Here is a 22,981-nt window from a genome sequence, read left to right as displayed (position 1 = left end):
TCTTACTATGTCTCTCCGAAAAGATCGATTGGACAACCCTCCCATCTACTTTCTCAACAATCCTCTCCAAGAAGTTCTGTCACTCAAGCCTTTGGGTCTCACTATCTGCCATGATCTTTCTTGGGAAAACCACATTTCCAAGCTGGCCTCCAAAGCCAGTCGCCGACTGGGCATCCTCCGTCGTGCGAAGTCCTTCCTCGGCACACCTGAGCTCCTCACCACATACAAGGCTTTCATCCGCAGCTCAATGGAATACTGTTCTCCCCTATGGGCTGGTGCTCCTGCCTCACACCTGGCTCGGCTTCACGCTGTTGAATCCAAAGCTTTCAAAATCATTGGAATCTCCCGCGATGAAGCTATCTCTGAGGGCCTTTCACTCACTCACCGCAGGCAGGTAGGTGGCCTTTCTGTCTTCTACCGACTCCTCTCCGGCCTTGCTCCCCCAGCTCTCTCTGTGCTCTGTCCCCCAAATATTCCTACAGGTCGCACAAGATCTGCCAGCAACCCTCTGATGGTTAAACTGCCGAAATCTCGGCTCTCTGCTCACCTTCACTCTTTCATTCCTCTTTTCTCCCGCCTGTGGAACAAACTCCCACACTCCCTTCAATCCCTCTCCTCCCTCCAGGTCTTTAAAACAGCTGTTCACCACCATCTCTTATCTTCCCCCATCCATAACCTTGATCTTTTCTACCCCCACTAATTCACCCCAGATCCACCTTGTTTGAAATTCCAACTTCTTTCCTGGTAATCCTGGCAGTGTCCATATGTTTATACCTCTCCCACCCCCCCCCCTTCACATGCCCCCCCCCCTTCACATGCCTCCCCCCCAAAGCCCTCTCCCTCCCACAGATCTCTCGATGTTTCCATGTCTCTCGGTCCCTGCTCTCAAATGTTGTGTTTGTGTCCTTCCCCCTCTCTCCCCATCTTGTCTACCGCTCCCGATGTTATTTGTTTTATGTGTCTGTTTGTCTTTCTGTGTGATTAATGTTCGCTCTTTCACGAGCCTCGATCTTGTATACAAAAAAAAAAAAAAAAAAAAAAAAAAAGCAATGAAGAATGGAAAAGCGGGAGGGCCGACGGGAGTTGTGGGAGATATGTTGAAGGCAGCAGGAAGTTGGGGTGTGAAGAGAATGACAGAGATCTGTAATCTGGTGGTGAAAGAAGGCCGCATTCCAGTGGATTGGGAACTGAGTACCCTCGTCCCTCTATACAAGGGGAAAGGTGACCCTCTGGAGTGTGGCTCGTACCGAGCGATAAAGTTATTGGAGCATGGAATGAAGGTATTGGAAAGGGTGTTGGAGAGGAGGATAAGGAAGAAAGTGAAGATCGACGAAATGCAGTTTGGATTTATGCCAGGACGAGGAACGACAGACGTGCTTTTCATTGTGAGGCAGTTGCAGGAGAAGTACATGGAGAAGAGGAAGAAGTTGTTTCTTGGGTTTGTTGATCTGGAGAAAGCATTCGATAGGGTTCCACGCAAAGTATTGACATGGGCATTGAGGAAGTTAGGAGTGGAGGAATGGTTGATCAGAGTAGTGATGGCAATGTACAAAAGAGCACGCACAGCTGTAAGGACGAAGGACGGGAACAGTGGTGAGTTTGAGGTGAAGGTGGGAGTGCATCAGGGGTCGGTACTAAGTCCATTACTATTTGTAGCTGTGATGGAGGTGCTAGCTCAGAACGTAAAGGAGGGTTTACCGTGGGAGTTGTTGTATGCAGATGATCTGGTGTTGATTGCGGAAAGTATGGATGGACTGAAGGAAAAGATGAACAAGTGGAAGGAATGTATGGAGACAAAAGGTCTGAAGGTGAATATCGGAAAGACGAAGGTGATGGCAAGTGGTAAAGCATGTGGGAGGTGGAAAGAACTGGGAAGTGGCGATGTGCTGTGTGCAGGAAGGGTGTCGGAGTGAATTCCATTCAATGTACAATGTGCGCTGAGTGGGTTCATCAAAAATGTAGTGGTCTGAGAGGGTCATTAACCAGTGTGGCAGCTACATTCAAATGTAAGGTGTGCACAGAGGGAGCTGCAGATGGAGGAAATGCTGAGTTGGATCTTGGAGACGGCGTGAAGCTGGAAGGTGTGAAAACATTTTGCTACCTCGGAGACATGCTGAATGGAGAAGGTGGATCAGACTCGGCAACGGTTGCTGGAGTGAGATGTGCATGGAAGAAGTTTCGGGAACTGAGTGGCGTATTGACGAGGAGGGGAGTGTCGTTGAAGCTGAAGGGAAAGGTGTTTGCTGCATGTGTGAGAAGTGTTGTGATTTATGGGAGCGAGACATGGGTAATGAACGTAGAGCAGCAACGAAGGTTGGAAAGGGTGGAAATGCGAATGGTTCGACGGATGTGCGGAGTATCGTTGAGAGAGAGGAAGACAAATGATGAATTGCGAAAGATGATGGGAATAGAGCCTGTGATTGATGCTGTGTAGAGGAACAGGTTGAGATGGTTTGGTCATGTGTTGTGGAAGGATGAAAGTGACTGGTTGAGAATAGTGATGGAAATGAATGTAGAAGGAAGTAGAGGATGGGGAAGACCGAGAAAGACTTGGCTAAAGATGGTCGAAGAAGAAATGCGGGCAAGGGGGAAGGAGAGATGCAGAAAATAGGGCAAAATGGAGAAAATTGTCATGGGGACCGACCGCAAGGCTAACCCCCGCTCTAGTAGGGAAAATGGCCTTTAAAATGCATGTTGTTGTTGTGTTGTTGTATTAATCATTTATTTATTTTCTTTCTCATTTGGCCAATATCTCAGGCACCTTTTGAGCTAGGAAGCTAATATTTGGGCATGACAGTGACCAAGTGATGTGGCTATCAAGGATATTTTTGATTTATTGATTAAACATTTAATCGATTAATTATTTTTTGATTAATCGATTAATTATTTATTGATTAATCAATTAATCATTTAATTTTTTATTAATGAGTTATTTAATTAAATTTCTAAAAGATACATCTTCGGATGAAGCACTAGTTGTTTAGTTATGCTATTAGCCAATTGATTATGAAAATATTTTGTGATGATCTTTTATTGATTTTAATTATACAATTAATCAATCAATTAGTGTACACCTCTCCCTCCCAATGCTGCCTCAATGAGCTGCACTGCGTTATTGCCGGGCACCAGAGGCGCCCCTGCAATGCCGCGCTGTAGGATATTTAATTATTTGGCATGGGGGCGGTGTACCTTGAATGTATCTGTACTTGTTTGTTTTCTTGTTTGTTTTCTTTCTTGTTTTCTTGGTTGTCCGGGCGATATCTCAGCCATCCTTTGAGCTAGGAAGCTGAAATTTCGGCACAGTAGTGAGCAAGTCCTTTGTCAAATACGGTATTTTTTGTTTTTTGAATAATCAATTAATTGAGGAGTTATTTAATTATTAGCGTTTAATTAAGTACTTATTTAATTAATTAAATTTCATTTCTCTTCTGACCATTATTAACTCAGGCACCTTTTGAGTTAGGAAGCTGATATTTGGACATGCCAATGACCAGGTGATTTGGCTGCAAAGGATATTTTTGATTTATTAATTAATCAATTAATCGATTAATTATTTAATTATTCGATTAATGACAAAAAATTTTTTTTTTTTAAAGTTACAGATTCTGATGAAATAGTGGTAGTTTATGTGTTCTCTGACCAAATTGATTAATAATTTAATTTTTTTATGATTATTATTTATTTATTTTCATTATTAATCATTTATTTATTTTCTTTCTCATTTGGCCAATATCTCAGGCACCTTTTGAGCTGGGAAGCTAATATTTGGACATGAGTGACCAAGTGATGTGGCTATCAAGGATATTTTTGATTTATTGATTAATCATTTCATCTATTAATTATTTATTGATTAATCGATTAATTATTTATTGAGTAATCAATTAATTATTTAATTTTTTATAAATGACTTATTTAATTAAATTTCTAAAAGATACATCTTCGGATGAAGCACTAGTGGTTTAGTTATGCGATTAGCCAATTGATTATGAAAATATTTTGTGATAATCTTTTATTGATTTTAATTATACAATTAATCAATCAATTAGTGTACACCTCTCCCTCCCAATGCAGCCTCAATGAGCTGCACTGCGGTATTGCCGGGCGCCAGAGGCGCCCCGGCAATGCCGCGCTGCAGCATATTTAATTATTTGGCATGGGGCGGTGTACTTTGAATGTATTTGTACTTGTTTTCTTGTTTTCTTGGTTGTCCGGACGATATCTCAGCCATCCTTTGAGCTAGGAAGCTGAAATTTCGGCACAGTAGTGAGCAAGTCCTTTGTCAAATACGGTATTTTTTGTTTTTTGAATAATCAATTAATTGAGGAGTTATTTAATTATTAGCGTTTAATTAAGTACTTATTTAATTAATTAAATTTCATTTATCTTCTGACCATTATTAACTCAGGCACCTTTTGAGTTAGGAAGCTGATATTTGGACATGCCAATGACCAGGTGATTTGGCTGCAAAGGATATTTTTGATTTATTAATTAATCAATTAATCGATTAATTATTTAATTATTCGATTAATGACAAAAAAAATTTTTTTTTTTAAGTTACAGATTCTGATGAAATAGTGGTAGTTTGTGTTCTCTGACCAAATTGATTAATAATTTAATTTTTTTATGATTATTATTTATTTATTTTCATTATTAATCATTTATTTATTTTCTTTCTCATTTGGCCAATATCTCAGGCACCTTTTGAGCTGGGAAGCTAATATTTGGACATGAGTGACCAAGTGATGTGGCTATCAAGGATATTTTTGATTTATTGATTAATCATTTCATCTATTAAGTATTTATTGATTAATCGATTAATTATTTATTGAGTAATCAATTAATTATTTAATTTTTTATAAATGACTTATTTAATTAAATTTCTAAAAGATACATCTTCGGATGAAGCACTACTGGTTTAGTTATGCGATTAGCCAATTGATTATGAAAATATTTTGTGATAATCTTTTATTGATTTTAATTATACAATTAATCAATCAATTAGTGTACACCTCTCCCTCCCAATGCAGCCTCAATGAGCTGCACTGCGGTATTGCCGGGCGCCGGAGGCGCCCCGGCAATGCCGCGCTGCAGCATATTTAATTATTTGGCATGGGGCGGTGTACTTTGAATGTATGTGTACTTGTTGTACACCGCTCCTTTCCTATGCCACCTCCAGGCATTGCAAATCGTCATTGCCGGGCACCGAAGGGGGCTCGGCAGTGACGCACGCTGAAAGAGAGTACTCAGTTTTCACTCTGGTTTCTTGTTTGTTTTCTTGTTTGTTTTCTTTCTTGTTTTCTTGGTTGTCCGGGCGATATCTCAGCCATCCTTTGAGCTAGGAAGCTGAAATTTCGGCACAGTAGTGAGCAAGTCCTTTGTCAAATACGGTATTTTTTGTTTTTTGAATAATCAATTAATTGAGGAGTTATTTAATTATTAGCGTTTAATTAAGTACTTATTTAATTAATTAAATTTCATTTCTCTTCTGACCATTATTAACTCAGGCACCTTTTGAGTTAGGAAGCTGATATTTGGACATGCCAATGACCAGGTGATTTGGCTGCAAAGGATATTTTTGATTTATTAATTAATCAATTAATCGATTAATTATTTAATTATTCGATTAATGACAAAAAAATTTTTTTTTTTAAAGTTACAGATTCTGATGAAATAGTGGTAGTTTATGTGTTCTCTGACCAAATTGATTAATAATTTAATTTTTTTATGATTATTATTTATTTATTTTCATTATTAATCATTTATTTATTTGTTTTCTTTCTTGGTTGTCCGGACGATATCTCAGCCATCCTTTGAGCTAGGAAGCTGAAATTTCGGCACAGTAGTGAGCAAGTCCTTTGTCAAATACGGTATTTTTTTTTTTTTGATTAATCAATAAATTAAGGAGTTATTTAATTATTAGCGATTAATTAAGTTCTTATTTAATTAATTAAATTTCCTTTCTCTTCTGACCATTAACTCAGGCACCTTTTGAGTTAGGAAGCTGATATTTGGACATGCCAATGACCAGGTGATTTGGCTGCAAATGATATTTTTGATTTATTAATTAATCAATTAATCGATTAATTATTTAATTATTCGATTAATGACAAAAATTTTTTTTTTTTTAAAGTTACAGATTCTGATGAAATAGTGGTAGTTTATGTGTTCTCTGACCAAATTGATTAATAATTTAATTTTTTTATGATTATTATTTATTTATATTCATTATTAATCATTTATTTATTTTCTTTCTCATTTGGCCAATATCTCAGGCACCTTTTGAGCTGGGAAGCTAATATTTGGACATGAGTGACCAAGTGATGTGGCTATCAAGGATATTTTTGATTTATTGATTAATCATTTCATCTATTAATTATTTATTGATTAATCGATTAATTATTTATTGAGTAATCAATGAATTTTTTATAAATGACTTATTTAATTAAATTTCTAAAAGATACATCTTCGGATGAAGCACCAGTGGTTTAGTTATGCGATTAGCCAATTGATTATGAAAATATTTTGTGATAATCTTTTATTGATTTTAATTATACAATTAATCAATCAATTAGTGTACACCTCTCCCTCCCAATGCAGCCTCAATGAGCTGCACTGCGGTATTGCCGGGCGCCGGAGGCGCCCCGGCAATGCCGCGCTGCAGCATATTTAATTATTTGGCATGGGGCGGTGTACTTTGAATGTATGTGTACTTGTTTTCTTTCTTGTTTGTTTGTCCGGGCGATATCTCAGCCATCCTTTGAGCTAGGAAGCTGAAATTTAGGCACAATAGTGAGCAAGTCCTTTGTCAAAAACGGTATTTTTTATTTTTATTAATCAATAAATTGAGGAGTTATTTAATTATTAGCGATTAATTAAGTACTTATTTAATTAATCAAATTTCCTTTCTCTTCTGACCATTAACTCAGGCACCTTTTGAGTTAGGAAGCTGATATTTGGACATGCCAATGACCAGGTGATTTGGCTGCAAAGGATATTTTTGATTTATTAATTAATCAATTAATCGATTAATTATTTAATTATTTGATTAATGACAAATTTTTTTTTTTTTTTTAAAGTTACAGATTCTGATGAAATAGTGGTAGTTTATTTGTTCTCTGACCAAATTGATTAATAATTTAATTTTTTTATGATTATTATTTATTTATTTTCATTATTAATCATTTATTTATTTTCTTTCTCATTTGGCCAATATCTCAGGCACCTTTTGAGCTGGGAAGCTAATATTTGGACATGAGTGACCAAGTGATGTGGCTATCAAGGATATTTTCGATTTATTGATTAATCATTTCATCTATTAATTATTTATTGATTAATCGATTAATTATTTATTGAGTAATCAATTAATTATTTAATTTTTTATAAATGACTTATTTAATAAAATTTCTAAAAGATACATCTTCGGATGAAGCACTAGTGGTTTAGTTATGCGATTAGCCAATTGATTATGAAAATATTTTGTGATAATCTTTTATTGATTTTAATTATACAATTAATCAATCAATTAGTGTACACCTCTCCCTCCCAATGCAGCCTCAATGAGCTGCACTGCGGTATTGCCGGGCGCCGGAGGCTCCCCGGCAATGCCGCGCTGCAGCATATTTAATTATTTGGCATGGGGCGGTGTACTTTGAATGTATTTGTACTTGTTGTACACCGCTCCTTTCCTATGCCATCTCCAGGCATTGCAAATCGTCATTGCCGGGCACCAAAGGGGGCTCGGCAGTGACGCACGCTGAAAGAGAGTACTCAGTTTTCACTCTGGTTTCTTGTTTTCTTTCTTGGTTGTCCGGACGATATCTCAGCCATCCTTTGAGCTAGGAAGCTGAAATTTCGGCACAGTAGTGAGCAAGTCCTTTGTCAAATACGGTATTTTTTGTTTTTTGAATAATCAATTAATTGAGGAGTTATTTAATTATTAGCGTTTAATTAAGTACTTATTTAATTAATTAAATTTCATTTATCTTCTGACCATTATTAACTCAGGCACCTTTTGAGTTAGGAAGCTGATATTTGGACATGCCAATGACCAGGTGATTTGGCTGCAAAGGATATTTTTGATTTATTAATTAATCAATTAATCGATTAATTATTTAATTATTCGATTAATGACAAAAATTTTTTTTTTTTTTAAGTTACAGATTCTGATGAAATAGTGGTAGTTTATGTGTTCTCTGACCAAATTGATTAATAATTTAATTTTTTTATGATTATTATTTATTTATTTTCATTATTAATCATTTATTTATTTTCTTTCTCATTTGGCCAATATCTCAGGCACCTTTTGAGCTGGGAAGCTAATATTTGGACATGAGTGACCAAGTGATGTGGCTATCAAGGATATTTTTGATTTATTGATTAATCATTTCATCTATTAAGTATTTATTGATTAATCGATTAATTATTTATTGAGTAATCAATTAATTATTTAATTTTTTATAAATGACTTATTTAATTAAATTTCTAAAAGATACATCTTCGGATGAAGCACTACTGGTTTAGTTATGCGATTAGCCAATTGATTATGAAAATATTTTGTGATAATCTTTTATTGATTTTAATTATACAATTAATCAATCAATTAGTGTACACCTCTCCCTCCCAATGCAGCCTCAATGAGCTGCACTGCGGTATTGCCGGGCGCCGGAGGCGCCCCGGCAATGCCACGCTGCAGCATATTTAATTATTTGGCATGGGGCGGTGTACTTTGAATGTATGTGTACTTGTTGTACACCGCTCCTTTCCTATGCCATCTCCAGGCATTGCAAATCGTCATTGCCGGGCACCAAAGGGGGCTCGGCAGTGACGCACGCTGAAAGAGAGTACTCAGTTTTCACTCTGGTTTCTTGTTTGTTTTCTTGTTTGTTTGTTTGTTTGTCCGGGCGATATCTCAGCCATCCTTTGAGCTAGGAAGCTGAAATTTCGGCACAGTAGTGAGCAAGTCCTTTCTCAAAAACGGTATTTTTTGTTTTTTGAATAATCAATTAATTGAGGAGTTATTTAATTATTAGCGATTAATTAAGTATTTATTTAATTAATCAAATTTCCTTTCTCTTCTGACCATTAACTCAGGCACCTTTTGAGTTAGGAAGCTGATATTTGGACATGCTAATGACCAGGCGATTTGCCTGCAAAGGCTATTTTTGATTTATTAATTGATCAATTAATCGATTAATTATTTAATTATTCGATTAATGACAATTTATTTTTTTTAAATTTACAGATTCTGATGAAATGCTGGTGGTTTCTGTGTTCTCTGACCGAATTGATTAATAATTTAATTTGAAAAAGATTATTATTTATTTATTTTCATTATTAATCATTTATTTATTTTCTTTCTCATTTGGCCAATATCTCAGGCACCTTTTGAGCTCGGAAGCTAATATTTGGACATGAGTGACCAAGTGATGTGGCTATCAAGGATATTTTTGATTTATTGATCAATCAATTAATCGATTAATTATTTAATTATTCGATTAATTACTAAATTTTTATTTTATTTTTCAGTTACAGATTCTGATGAAATGGTGGTGGTTTCTGTGTTCTGTGACCGAATTGATTAATAATTTAATTTTTTAATGATTATTATTTTTTTATTTTCATTATTAATCATTTATTTTTGATTATTATTTGATTTTTGATTATTTGATTATTATATTTGGAGGTAGGACTTCCGGTCCCTCGGGCGACGAGGCTTGCTTCGATCTCTCCACGGCATCGAAGTTTGAGTGTTTTCCCATTCGTGTCTTTGTCGGGTTTCCGCTGGTTGTTTTGTTGTGTGTGTGTTGTTGTGTGTTTCTGTTTAGTTTTGGTTTTGTGGTTGTTGCGGATTTGTGTGTGATTGGTCGTTTTTTATTCGCGCCTCGTGCGCGGCCTGGTCTTTCCGGGCTCCTTTACCCCCGTCGGTGTTTTGTGAGTGTAAGTTCTTTCCTTCATCGTATTTGCTTGTTTCTTTGATTTTCTTTTCTCCCCCCTGCCTCTCGTGGGCATCTTACCCTTTGTCCGGCGTTTTTAAAAACAGGACAAACGGATAGACAAATAATTCTATATTGATTCTTTCTCTCCTCCCGGGCACGTGCTTGTTCGCTCTCCTCCTCGTCTCGACTTGTGCCCCGCCCACTGTATCTCGTTTTTCTTCCGCCTCTGCTCCTTCTTTCTCAAATCCACGTTCTCGCTTGGAGACTTTTCCCAGATTGTTTTTCATGGTTTTCATGGTTCTGTTTGGATATTGTTGGAATATGTTTAAACCGCAGCCGTGATGCTGACGCCCCCCCCCCCCCCCCCAGAATTTCCATGTTTTAAACATTTCCCAGTGTGTACCCTGGTTAGAACAGGTACACCGTATCCCTGCGTGTCGTAAGAGACGACTAAGAGGGTTGGCGTCAGGAAGGGCATCCGGCCATAAAAACATTGCCTCAAAAAGAGAACCATGGCAATTACAAGTACATATGGGCAGGGTACAGCCCGAAGTGGAGATCGGTTTCTGAGGTTTGGGGACATGGAATGTCGGGACAATGACAGGGAGATCAGGAGAAGTGGTGGAAGCATTGGTCAGAAGAAGAGTGGACATATGTTGTGTGCAGGAGACGAGATGGAAGGGAAGTGGTGTGGGAATGGTGAAGGGTAGGGAGGGACAGAAATACAAGTTTGTGTGGCAAGGGTGCCTGGAGGGCGTGAATGGTGTTGGTGTCCTGTTTTCTGAGGAGTTTGTAGACAGTGTGGTGAGTGTGACTAGATTGAGTGATAGGTTGATGATGGTGAAAATGATGATTGGAAAGCTCTTGGTGAACGTCATCTCGGGATATGCTCCGCAGGTTGGTCGAAGCGATGACGAGAAGGACAAGTTCTGGTGTGCGATAGAGAAGCTGATGGAAAACGTGAAAGATGAGGAAGTTGTTGTGGTGGGAGGAGACCTAAATGGACATGTGGGAAGGAGTATGGATGGTTTTGAGGGAGTTCATGGGGGTTACGGATATGGTGTGAGAAATGGAGAAGGTGAAAGGATTTTGGAGTTTGCTGATGGAGCTGATTTGTTGATTTGTAATACTCAGTTCCAGAAAGAGGATAATAAGCTTGTTACATACATGTCAGGTGGGTCGACAACAACCGTTGACTACCTGATGGTGCGTAGGCGAGATAGGGGGCACCTCCGGGACACAAATGTGATCCCGGGGGAGGAGGCTGTTTCACAGAACCACTTGGTTGTCTGCGACATAAGGGTGAAAGGTGCGAAGAGAGCTCGGCGGGTGAAGTACCAACCGAGAATGAAGGTGTGGAGGTTGAAAGAGGTGACAGTAAGGGAGGCATTAAAAGAGAGGCTGAGTAGGGTAGAGGATGATGTGGTTGAGCTTGAAAGTGGTTGGATGTCAATGAAAGCTAGTCTGTTGGGAGCCGTTGGTGAGGTATGTGGATGGACAAAAGGACCACCGGGGCACTCGGAAACATGGTGGTGGGATGATGAAGTTGGAAAGAGGATTGATGAGAAGAGGAAGAAGTTCAAGGAGTGGCAGAAGGCAAAGGGTACGGGAGCAGAAACAGCAGAGCATGAAAGTTATAAGGCAGCCAGGAAGGCTGCAAAGAAAGAGGTAGCAAAGGCGCAGGAGTCATGTAGGAAAATGTTCGGAGAACGCTTGGATTCGGAAGCGTGTCAGAAAGCAGTATTCAGGATTGCAAAGCAGATAGCGAAAGAGAGGTGTGATGTGATGGGGGTGAGTTGCTTGACGGATGAAGTGGGACAAATCGTTGTCGACCCAGATGGAATTAAAGGAAGATGGAAAATATATATGGAAATGCTGTTGAATACAGAGAATGAATGGGATGGCAACATAGAGAGTAACCCAGTTTTAGGACCGGCAGAGAAGATAACTGAGAAGGAAGTTGAGGAAGCGATAAAAGCCGGTTTCACTTCCGTTTCTGGTCTTGCTGGCGTGGGTTCGTTTTTTCGCAGCTCTACACGCTCTCCATCGAAATCGAAGTTAAGTAATTGTTCCCATTTGTATTTTCGTTGTAACTGTATTTCTTTTATGGTGTATGTACGTATATTGTCCCGACAAAGATTTTCGGTGCAAATCTTTCATACCTGTATTGAAAATCGTGTTAATTCGTGTCGTCTTGAGGCCTTGTACAGTGTACACTGTACAACCTTGAGGCTTTGTTTTTCTCTCAGCGCCTGTCGTTTGTGATCCAATAACTTTCGTTCTCTGTTTTCGCAGTCTTTTCACCCCAAAGCCTACTTCCTTATGTAAATCTCAACTCAAAAAAACAAAAAAAAAAGACATTACCTTCTCTGTGCTCATTCGTTTATTCATTCTTATTCGTTCGTTCGTTCTTCGACCACGTGTTTCTCCCCCATTTCCCCAGATAGATTGTCAAATTTCAACTCGTTATTTTATCGTCCATGCGATATTGTTTGATTTTAGTTAGTTTTGGTTTGAATTTCCTGTAACTCGTAATTAATTAATCGTGTTCTGCTCCTCGTGTGTGGCCTTGTAGTTGTACCCCCGTCGGTGTTTTGTTAACTTAAGCGTGTTTTGCTTGGCTCTTGGTTTTTTCCCTTCTACCCCGAACATAATACTGTCTAACGTTCTAAATCCCCACCCCCCCCGCCAAAAAAAAACAAAAAAAACAAAAACATTTATTTTCTTTTCTCCACGTGTACTGTTGTCTCATCCTGTATTTTCTGTCCAGGTGTGCTGTTCGCCCCACCCCCATTATCTCCTTGCCATCCACCGTTTGCCCTGTTCACGTGACTCGTGGTGGTCCCTCTCGGCTCTCCCCCCGTTGGTATTTTTGTGCATATAAGATTGTTCATAGTTCTGTTTAAATATTATTTAAATATGTTTAACCTTTCCCCTTCTGTGTTTTATTCAGTGGTATATTACAACACGCTGTTTTTCTTCCTATTTAAAAGGCTTTTCTCAATTTCCTCTCCAACTCATTCCACTTCAAAAAAAAGAAATTCAATATCTTATACGTCTCCCTCACTACATGGTCTAAATTCACATTCATTCCATCCCTCCTCCATCGTTCTGAATCGGATTGCTAACTTGAAAATCACAACAAACCCAATTTGTTATCAATGTTCGTCTTTCATTAATCATCCACTTTCTAAACTCCCCTCTTGCCCCTCCCATCCAAATCCCCCCCCTTGCACCTACACTCCGAAACTTCCCCCTTGCCCCTCCACTCTTAAACTCCCCCCTTGCCCTTCCCCTCCTAAACTCCCCCTTTGCCCCTCCCCTCCTAATCCCCCCCCTTGCCCCTCCACTCCTGATCTCCCCCCTTGCCCCTTCCCTCCAAAACTCCCCCCTTGCCCCTCCCCTCCTAAACTCCCCCCCAATCCCTCCCATTCAATTCTCCCCCCATACCATTCCTCTCCAATTCTCTCTCCTCCCCCCTCCTCCTCCAAGCTGCCTCCTCCCCACTTCGTCTCCCTTCAATCTCATACCTCCACCCCCCCAAACCTTATACTTTCCTCTGCCCCCCCTCAAACAACCCCTCACTGTGCCGCATCCCTTCACCATCAAACCTTTCATCCTCCTCATCCTTCCCTTTCTTGGAACTCTTCTGCAACATCTGAAACACTATCAACTGCTCTCCCTACCTCCCCCTCTCATCCTTCATCTTACCCTACTCCTCCCCTCCCCTGTCCTGTACCCGATGCTCCCCCTCTCTCTTCATTAACGGTATGGACCTCAAACATCCGGGGCCTTCGCTCAAACCTGACTGATCTCTCCATACAGGTTGCTTCTGACAATCCAGACTTGATCTGCTTAACAGAGACTTTCCTCCTTCAAGATGTCTCTGATTCCTTAATATCTCTTCCTGGTTACTCCCTCCTCCGGTATGATAGACCTGAGCCTCGGCCTGGTGGTGGGGTGGCTATCTTTGTCAAAAACTCTCTTCCTCACTCTCCTTGCACTGCTCTCTTTCCTCCTCACCCGCAGGAGTACCTCTGGTTACGGCTTCCTCTCCGCTCCCACCTTTTGTTCATATGTGTTCTGTACCGTCCCCCAAACAGTGATGACTCCATCTACATTTCAATGTCTGACAACATGGACCAACTTCTATCCACTCATCCCAACTCTCTCTGCCTCATATGTGGTGACTTCAACTGTCATCATGCCACCTGGTTGGGTGTGGGTTCCTCTCTCACCAGTCATGGCACCTCAGCAAAGGACTTCTGTGACTCACTGGGATTGACACAATCTGTCAATTTCCCGACCCGGATCTCAGCCAATGGAGTATCTTCTCTTCTAGACTTGGTTATGACAAACTTCCCTGCTAATGTCTGCTGCTCTTCTTCTGCTCCAATCGGTTCTTCTGATCATGTGCTTGTCAAAGTGGACATCTCTCTGGCCATTCTCAGAGAGCCTCCTCAGCGTCGACGAGTCTGGCATTTCACTCAGGCCGACTGGGACGGTCTTCAAGCAGCCATCAATCGTCTGGATTGGTCTCCCATCTCCACTGCCTCTGACATCAATTCTTCCTGGGAATTCTTCCAAAGCAAACTGATCTCTCTCATGCACAGATTTATCCCATCTCGCCTTCAATTGTCTTACCCTTCCTCCCGTCCATGGTACACTGAATCTTGTGGTGAGGCAGTTGCCCTGAAACAACTTGCCTTTGCCTCTTGGAAGGCTAATCCAACTGAAGGAAATCTCAGTTCCTTCCACCAAGCTCGGAACAAGTGTGTGTCTACCCTCAGGAGTGCCAGGAAGCACTATCTCTCCTCACTCAAGAATGAACTCTCAAACCTGTCTCCTTCCTCCAAATCCTGGTGGCGTCTGGTCAAATCCGTTTCTGGTGTTTGTTCCCCCTCCATCCCCTCCCTTACCTCAAATGGCCACACAGTTGACATCGCACGTGACAAAGCCGAATGCCTCAACTCTGTGTTCGCCTCGAAATCCTTAGTCCCAAACCCATCTCTCTCTGTTCCCACCTTTCCCAGTCGAACCCAACTGCTCCTGGACTCTGTGTCCTTCTCTCCTGACAAGGTGGAGGAGTTTTTGTCAAACCTCGACTCTGATTCTGCAACTGGACCAGACGGCATCAGCCCACGGGTCCTAAAATCCTGCTCTGCCGCTCTATCTCACCCTCTCTCTGTTCTTTTCACCCTATCTTTTGCTCAAGGTAATCTGCCAGCATCCTGGAAATCAGCTAACATTACCGCTTTACACAAAAAAGGTGCAAAAACAGATCCTTGCAACTACAGACCAATCAGCCTGCTCCCAATTATCAGCAAAGTCATGGAATCCATCATTGCTTCGGATATGAAATCTTTCCTCTTCTCCAATGGCTTGATCTCTGATCATCAATTTGGTTTCAGACCAGGTCACTCTACTCTGGACATGCTGCTTCTGCTGTCTCAACAATGGATGGAGGTCCTCAATGCCAAACAGGAAATCAGAGCTGTCTCCCTTGACATATCACGGGCCTTTGATACGGTCTGGCACCCAGCTCTGCTCACCAAACTCTCCTCCTATGGTATCCGTGGAAATCTCCATGCATGGCTTGCGGACTTCCTCTCTGGTCGTAGTCAACGTGTGGCCCTGAATGGATTTCTCTCATCTCCCCTTCCTGTTCAGGCTGGAGTTCCCCAAGGAAGTGTGCTGGGCCCTGTGCTTTTTCTGGTCTTTATCAATGATCTCTCCGACTCTCTGGAAAATCCTCTCTATCTCTTTGCTGATGACTCCACTCTCTGCCGCTCCATTCCTCCTCCCTCAGATCGGCAGTCTGCAGCCTCCTCACTCTCTGAAGACCTGGACAAAATCACAGACTGGTCAAACAAGTGGAACATGTCTTTCAATCCTGACAAATCTCACTCTCTTACTATGTCTCTCCGAAAAGATCGATTGGACAACCCTCCCATCTACTTTCTCAACAATCCTCTCCAAGAAGTTCTGTCACTCAAGCCTTTGGGTCTCACTATCTGCCATGATCTTTCTTGGGAAAACCACATTTCCAAGCTGGCCTCCAAAGCCAGTCGCCGACTGGGCATCCTCCGTCGTGCGAAGTCCTTCCTCGGCACACCTGAGCTCCTCACCACATACAAGGCTTTCATCCGCAGCTCAATGGAATACTGTTCTCCCCTATGGGCTGGTGCTCCTGCCTCACACCTGGCTCGGCTTCACGCTGTTGAATCCAAAGCTTTCAAAATCATTGGAATCTCCCGCGATGAAGCTATCTCTGAGGGCCTTTCACTCACTCACCGCAGGCAGGTAGGTGGCCTTTCTGTCTTCTACCGACTCCTCTCCGGCCTTGCTCCCCCAGCTCTCTCTGTGCTCTGTCCCCCAAATATTCCTACAGGTCGCACAAGATCTGCCAGCAACCCTCTGATGGTTAAACTGCCGAAATCTCGGCTCTCTGCTCACCTTCACTCTTTCATTCCTCTTTTCTCCCGCCTGTGGAACAAACTCCCACACTCCCTTCAATCCCTCTCCTCCCTCCAGGTCTTTAAAACAGCTGTTCACCACCATCTCTTATCTTCCCCCATCCATAACCTTGATCTTTTCTACCCCCACTAATTCACCCCAGATCCACCTTGTTTGAAATTCCAACTTCTTTCCTGGTAATCCTGGCAGTGTCCATATGTTTATACCTCTCCCACCCCCCCCCCTTCACATGCCCCCCCCCCTTCACATGCCTCCCCCCCAAAGCCCTCTCCCTCCCACAGATCTCTCGATGTTTCCATGTCTCTCGGTCCCTGCTCTCAAATGTTGTGTTTGTGTCCTTCCCCCTCTCTCCCCATCTTGTCTACCGCTCCCGATGTTATTTGTTTTATGTGTCTGTTTGTCTTTCTGTGTGATTAATGTTCGCTCTTTCACGAGCCTCGATCTTGTATACAAAAAAAAAAAAAAAAAAAAAAAAAAAGCAATGAAGAATGGAAAAGCGGGAGGGCCGACGGGAGTTGTGGGAGATATGTTGAAGGCAGCAGGAAGTTGGGGTGTGAAGAGAATGACAGAGATCTGTAATCTGGTGGTGAAAGAAGGCCGCATTCCAGTGGATTGGGAACTGAGTACCCTCGTCCCTCTATACAAGGGGAAAGGTGACCCTCTGGAGTGTGGCTCGTACCGAGCGATAAAGTTATTGGAGCATGGAATGAAGGTATTGGAAAGGGTGTTGGAGAGGAGGATAAGGAAGAAAGTGAAGATCGACGAAATGCAGTTTGGATTTATGCCAGGACGAGGAACGACAGACGTGCTTTTCATTGTGAGGCAGTTGCAGGAGAAGTACATGGAGAAGAGGAAGAAGTTGTTTCTTGGGTTTGTTGATCTGGAGAAAGCATTCGATAGGGTTCCACGCAAAGTATTGACATGGGCATTGAGGAAGTTAGGAGTGGAGGAATGGTTGATCAGAGTAGTGATGGCAATGTACAAAAGAGCACGCACAGCTGTAAGGACGAAGGACGGGAACAGTGGTGAGTTTGAGGTGAAGGTGGGAGTGCATCAGGGGTCGGTACTAAGTCCATTACTATTTGTAGCTGTGATGGAGGTGCTAGCTCAGAACGTAAAGGAGGGTTTACCGTGGGAGTTGTTGTATGCAGATGATCTGGTGTTGATTGCGGAAAGTATGGATGGACTGAAGGAAAAGATGAACAAGTGGAAGGAATGTATGGAGACAAAAGGTCTGAAGGTGAATATCGGAAAGACGAAGGTGATGGCAAGTGGTAAAGCATGTGGGAGGTGGAAAGAACTGGGAAGTGGCGATGTGCTGTGTGCAGGAAGGGTGTCGGAGTGAATTCCATTCAATGTACAATGTGCGCTGAGTGGGTTCATCAAAAATGTAGTGGTCTGAGAGGGTCATTAACCAGTGTGGCAGCTACATTCAAATGTAAGGTGTGCACAGAGGGAGCTGCAGATGGAGGAAATGCTGAGTTGGATCTTGGAGACGGCGTGAAGCTGGAAGGTGTGAAAACATTTTGCTACCTCGGAGACATGCTGAATGGAGAAGGTGGATCAGACTCGGCAACGGTTGCTGGAGTGAGATGTGCATGGAAGAAGTTTCGGGAACTGAGTGGCGTATTGACGAGGAGGGGAGTGTCGTTGAAGCTGAAGGGAAAGGTGTTTGCTGCATGTGTGAGAAGTGTTGTGATTTATGGGAGCGAGACATGGGTAATGAACGTAGAGCAGCAACGAAGGTTGGAAAGGGTGGAAATGCGAATGGTTCGACGGATGTGCGGAGTATCGTTGAGAGAGAGGAAGACAAATGATGAATTGCGAAAGATGATGGGAATAGAGCCTGTGATTGATGCTGTGTAGAGGAACAGGTTGAGATGGTTTGGTCATGTGTTGTGGAAGGATGAAAGTGACTGGTTGAGAATAGTGATGGAAATGAATGTAGAAGGAAGTAGAGGATGGGGAAGACCGAGAAAGACTTGGCTAAAGATGGTCGAAGAAGAAATGCGGGCAAGGGGGAAGGAGAGATGCAGAAAATAGGGCAAAATGGAGAAAATTGTCATGGGGACCGACCGCAAGGCTAACCCCCGCTCTAGTAGGGAAAATGGCCTTTAAAATGCATGTTGTTGTTGTGTTGTTGTATTAATCATTTATTTATTTTCTTTCTCATTTGGCCAATATCTCAGGCACCTTTTGAGCTAGGAAGCTAATATTTGGGCATGACAGTGACCAAGTGATGTGGCTATCAAGGATATTTTTGATTTATTGATTAAACATTTAATCGATTAATTATTTTTTGATTAATCGATTAATTATTTATTGATTAATCAATTAATCATTTAATTTTTTATTAATGAGTTATTTAATTAAATTTCTAAAAGATACATCTTCGGATGAAGCACTAGTTGTTTAGTTATGCTATTAGCCAATTGATTATGAAAATATTTTGTGATGATCTTTTATTGATTTTAATTATACAATTAATCAATCAATTAGTGTACACCTCTCCCTCCCAATGCTGCCTCAATGAGCTGCACTGCGTTATTGCCGGGCACCAGAGGCGCCCCTGCAATGCCGCGCTGTAGGATATTTAATTATTTGGCATGGGGGCGGTGTACCTTGAATGTATCTGTACTTGTTTGTTTGTTTTCTTCTTTTCTTGTTTTCCTGTTTGTTTATCCGGACGATATCTCAGCCATCCTTTGAGCTAGGAAGCTGAAATTTCTGCACAGTAGTGAGCAAGTCCTTTGTCAAAAACTGTATTTTTTGTTTTTTGAATAATCAATTAATTGAGGCGTTATTTAATTATTAGCGATTAATTAAGGACTTATTTAATTAATCAAATTTCCTTTCTCTTCTGACCATTAACTCAGGCACCTTTTGAGTTAGGAAGCTGATATTTAGACATGCCAATGACCAGGTGATTTGGCTGCAAAGGATATTTTTGATTTATTAATTAATCAATTAATCAATTAATCGATTAATTATTTAATTATTCCATTAATGACAATTTTTTTTTTTTTTTTAAGTTACAGATTCTGATGAAATGGTGGGGGTTTATGTGTTCTCTGACCGAATTGATTAATAATTTAATTTTAAAAAGATTATTATTTATTTATTTACATTATTAATCATTTATTTATTTTCTTTCTCATTTGGCCAATATCTCAGGCACCTTTTGAGCTGGGAAGCTAATATTTGGACATGACAGTGACCAAGTGATGTGGCTATCAAGGATATTTTTGATTTATTGATAAATCATTTAATCGATTAATTATTTAATTATTCGATGAATGACCTAATTAATTAATTTTTTAAGTTACAGATTCGGATGAAATGGTGGTGGTTTATCAAGGATATTTTTGATTTGTTGATTGATCATTTAATCGATTAATTATTTATTGATTAATCGATTAATTATTTATTGATTAATCGATTAATTATTTATTGATTAATCAATTAATTATTTAATTTTTTATTAATGACCTATTTAATTAAATTTCTAAAATATACATCTTCGGATGAAGCACGAGTTGTTTAGTTATGCTATTAGCCAATTGATTAAGAAAATATTTTGTGATAATCTTTTATTGATTTTAATTATGCAATTAATCAATCAATTAGTGTACACCTCTCCCTCCCAATGCAGCCTCTCTGAGCTGCACTGCGGTACTGCCGGGCGCCCGAGGCGCCCTGGCAATGTCGCGCTGTAGGATATTTAATTATTTGGCATGTGGGCGGTGCACTTTGAATGTATCTGTACTTGTTTGATCTTCCTTTAAACCGTATCTATAGATAAAGGTGATCTAATTGAACAAAAAACAATGAACAATAGACTTTGCAATAATTTATTCTGCGGTAATGCCGCAGACAAAAAATTAACAGAGATGCCATTTCCTTCTGTGGAAAAAGTAAGTACACCCTTGGCTCCAATAGGTGGTATTGCCCCCTTTGACAGAAACAACCTCAAGTAGGCGTTTCTTATAACTGTCTACCAGTCTCTGACATCGACTGGGAGAAATTTTTGCCCACTCCTCCATGCAGAATTCTTTCAGCTGTGCGATGTTTGAAGGGTTTCTTGCATGCACAGCTCGTTTCAAATCCCACCCCCCCCCCCCCCCCCCACAACATCTCGATGGGATTTAGATCCCGGCTTTGACTTGGCCATTCCAGAACCCTCCATTTCTTTCTTTTCAGCCATTCCTTAGTGGATTTACTGGTATGTTTAGGGTCATTGTCATGTTGCAAGGTCCACCTTCGGTTGAGCTTCAACTTTCCGACAGATGGCCTCACATTATCCTCAAGCTACCTGTAGTTCCCTCTGTTTTGGCTATCTTCAGTTCCCTCGTGACCTCTAAATGGTATACATTGCTTCCCAAGAAATAGTGTAACATCAACGATGCTTCCGAGATACTCGCGTCTTTCCTTGAATCATTAGCTTGTCTACGTCTAGTCGGTATGTCAAGCTCATTGACATCAACAGTGGCAAGAGCTACCTGTAGGTCCTGTGATGACATTCTGGGGTTGTCAGAGACGTCTTTCAACATCTTGCGGTCTGCTCTCGGGCTGAACTTGCTGGGGCGGCCTGGCCTGAACAAGTTGGCAGTTGTTTGGAATCTTCTCCACTTGTAGATGATCTTCCGGACAGTCGAATGATTGATTTCAAATTGTTTGGAGATCTTTTAAAATCCCTTCCCAGACTTGTAGGCATCTATAACCTTCTTTCTGAAGACGTCAGAGAGCTCTTTTGATCTTGGCATGGTCACGCCGCACACTTCAACAACAAAGAGCAAACCAAACGAAATGTCTGAGGTTTAAATAAGACAGGTTCCTCCAAGATCCTCTCTAACGATGTTCTAATCATTTGCACCTGAGCTGGTGCACCTGATTCTAATTTTAGGTATTTGAAGTAGTGATAAATGTAGGGGTGTAGTTTCTTTTTCCACATGCGAAATTTGCATTTATGTTTATTTAAATTATACAATGGACTACAAAATGTAAATGTTTCATGATATTTGTTTTATTATATCACCTTTATCTATCAATATTGTTGAAATGAAGATCAAATAGCTGTATGTTGAAATATGTTGAAAAAGTCAAAACTTTACATGGGGTGTACATACTTTTTCACATGACTGTAATAAAGGGAGCGGGAAACAAGAGGGGGAGAGAGAGGGAAACACAACACCAGCAGAGAACGTGGACATCTGGAGATCTGTGGAAAGGATAGGGCTGTGGCACGGTACATGGGATAAACAAAAAAAATAAAAAAAATCTTTATTGTCTCATATTCAGGGAAATTATTCTTTGGTAACACCACAAGTTAACCATCATAAAAAAATGGTTATACATGGTCCAATGTGGACACTACAGGGTAAGGTGGACCTGAGATGAGTTTGGCTGATGCCTGATGGTAGTAACCATTGTGCTCTTTTGTGTCTGCTTTAGTTTGTACGAATGGGCCAGCAAGTGATGCTGAAAATAATCGGCATCTCATTGAACTTCAAAAGAGGAAGGAGAAGGTGAGAAGCCATGTTTGTAGTGACATTGTTGTTGAATGTTCAAGGTGATGTGTTTTAAAGGTAGGCAGTCAGCCCAAACACGATGAGTTATTTTGGTTCTAGAATCAAAAGCAGATTGATAGATACACCGAAGATGGCAGGAAAAAACAAATTGTTCATGCTCGAGTTATTGAATATGCCTCCACCCAAAGCGTTGTTGGTTATATTTATTCTGTCATCCAATTTTTATTAGCCTGGTGTTGGCTTAGCGGTTAGGGTGCCAGCTTGGGATCCTTGGATCCTGGGCTCGAATCCCTGTTGATCGCTGAATTAACGCCAGGGGGGTTGACTCAACCTGTCATCTTTCTGAGGTCGGCAAATTGAGTACCAGTTCATTGGTAATACCCTGTGTGTCGCAAGAGGTGACTAACAGGGTTGGTGGCAGGAAGGGCATCCGACCGTAAAACATCGCTTCAAAAAGGGGACCACTGTGCCCCAAAAAAAGGCCAACCCCCGCTTTGCGGGGAAAAATGGCCCCCAAAGGCGGTTCCATCCAATTTTTATTTGTTAAAAGAAATTGAAAATGGAAACATGCTGATGGACATGCTCAACTCCAATAGCATTGTGTAAATGTTCATCTATCTATAATTCCAGTAATCTCTGTCTGTACGTTTGTACGTTTGTACGTTTGTACGTCTGTTTGTCTGTGACCGCTGTTTCTCGACAACTACCGGTCCGATATACTTGAAACTTGCCAGGTATATTGCTGGGGACCCGAGGATGTGCCTTTTCAAGGTTTGAAATTAATCGGACAAGTACTTACCGAGCTATGGCGATTTAGCCGTTCGCCGTTCGCTTTGGCGTTGCGAATGGACCAAACCATTCATGTAAATAGAGGGGGGGGGGGGGGGTTCTGTGGTCGTTCGCTTTGGCTTTGCGAATGGACCAAACCATTCATGTAAATAGAGGGGGGGGGTTCTGTGGTCGTTCGCTTTGGCTTTGCGAATGGACCAAACCATTCATGTAAATAGAGGGGGGGGGGGGGGTTCTGTGGTCGTTGCGAAT

The 22,981-nt window shown here is 41.0% G+C and overlaps 1 protein-coding gene across 6 annotated transcripts in view; it reads left to right on the top strand.

Moving 5' to 3' along the window:
- Window positions 1-22,981, top strand: part of ATRIP (ATR interacting protein) — a 196,376-nt gene that overhangs the window by 24,052 nt on the left and 149,343 nt on the right. For all 6 annotated transcript variants that reach the window (XM_068133376.2, XM_078766391.1, XM_078766390.1 and 3 more), the window contains one exon: window positions 21,864-21,937. In XM_068133376.2, coding sequence (XP_067989477.2) covers window positions 21,864-21,937 — 74 coding nt within the window. The remainder of the gene's footprint in view (window positions 1-21,863; window positions 21,938-22,981) is intronic.

The sequence above is a fragment of the Myxine glutinosa genome, chromosome 12, assembly GCF_964187855.1.
Source record: "Myxine glutinosa chromosome 12, kmMyxGlut1.1, whole genome shotgun sequence".
NCBI classification, from domain to species: domain Eukaryota; kingdom Metazoa; phylum Chordata; class Myxini; order Myxiniformes; family Myxinidae; genus Myxine; species Myxine glutinosa.
The sequence above is the reverse complement of the archived record's forward strand: the minus strand, read 5'-3'. Positions and strand labels throughout refer to the sequence as shown.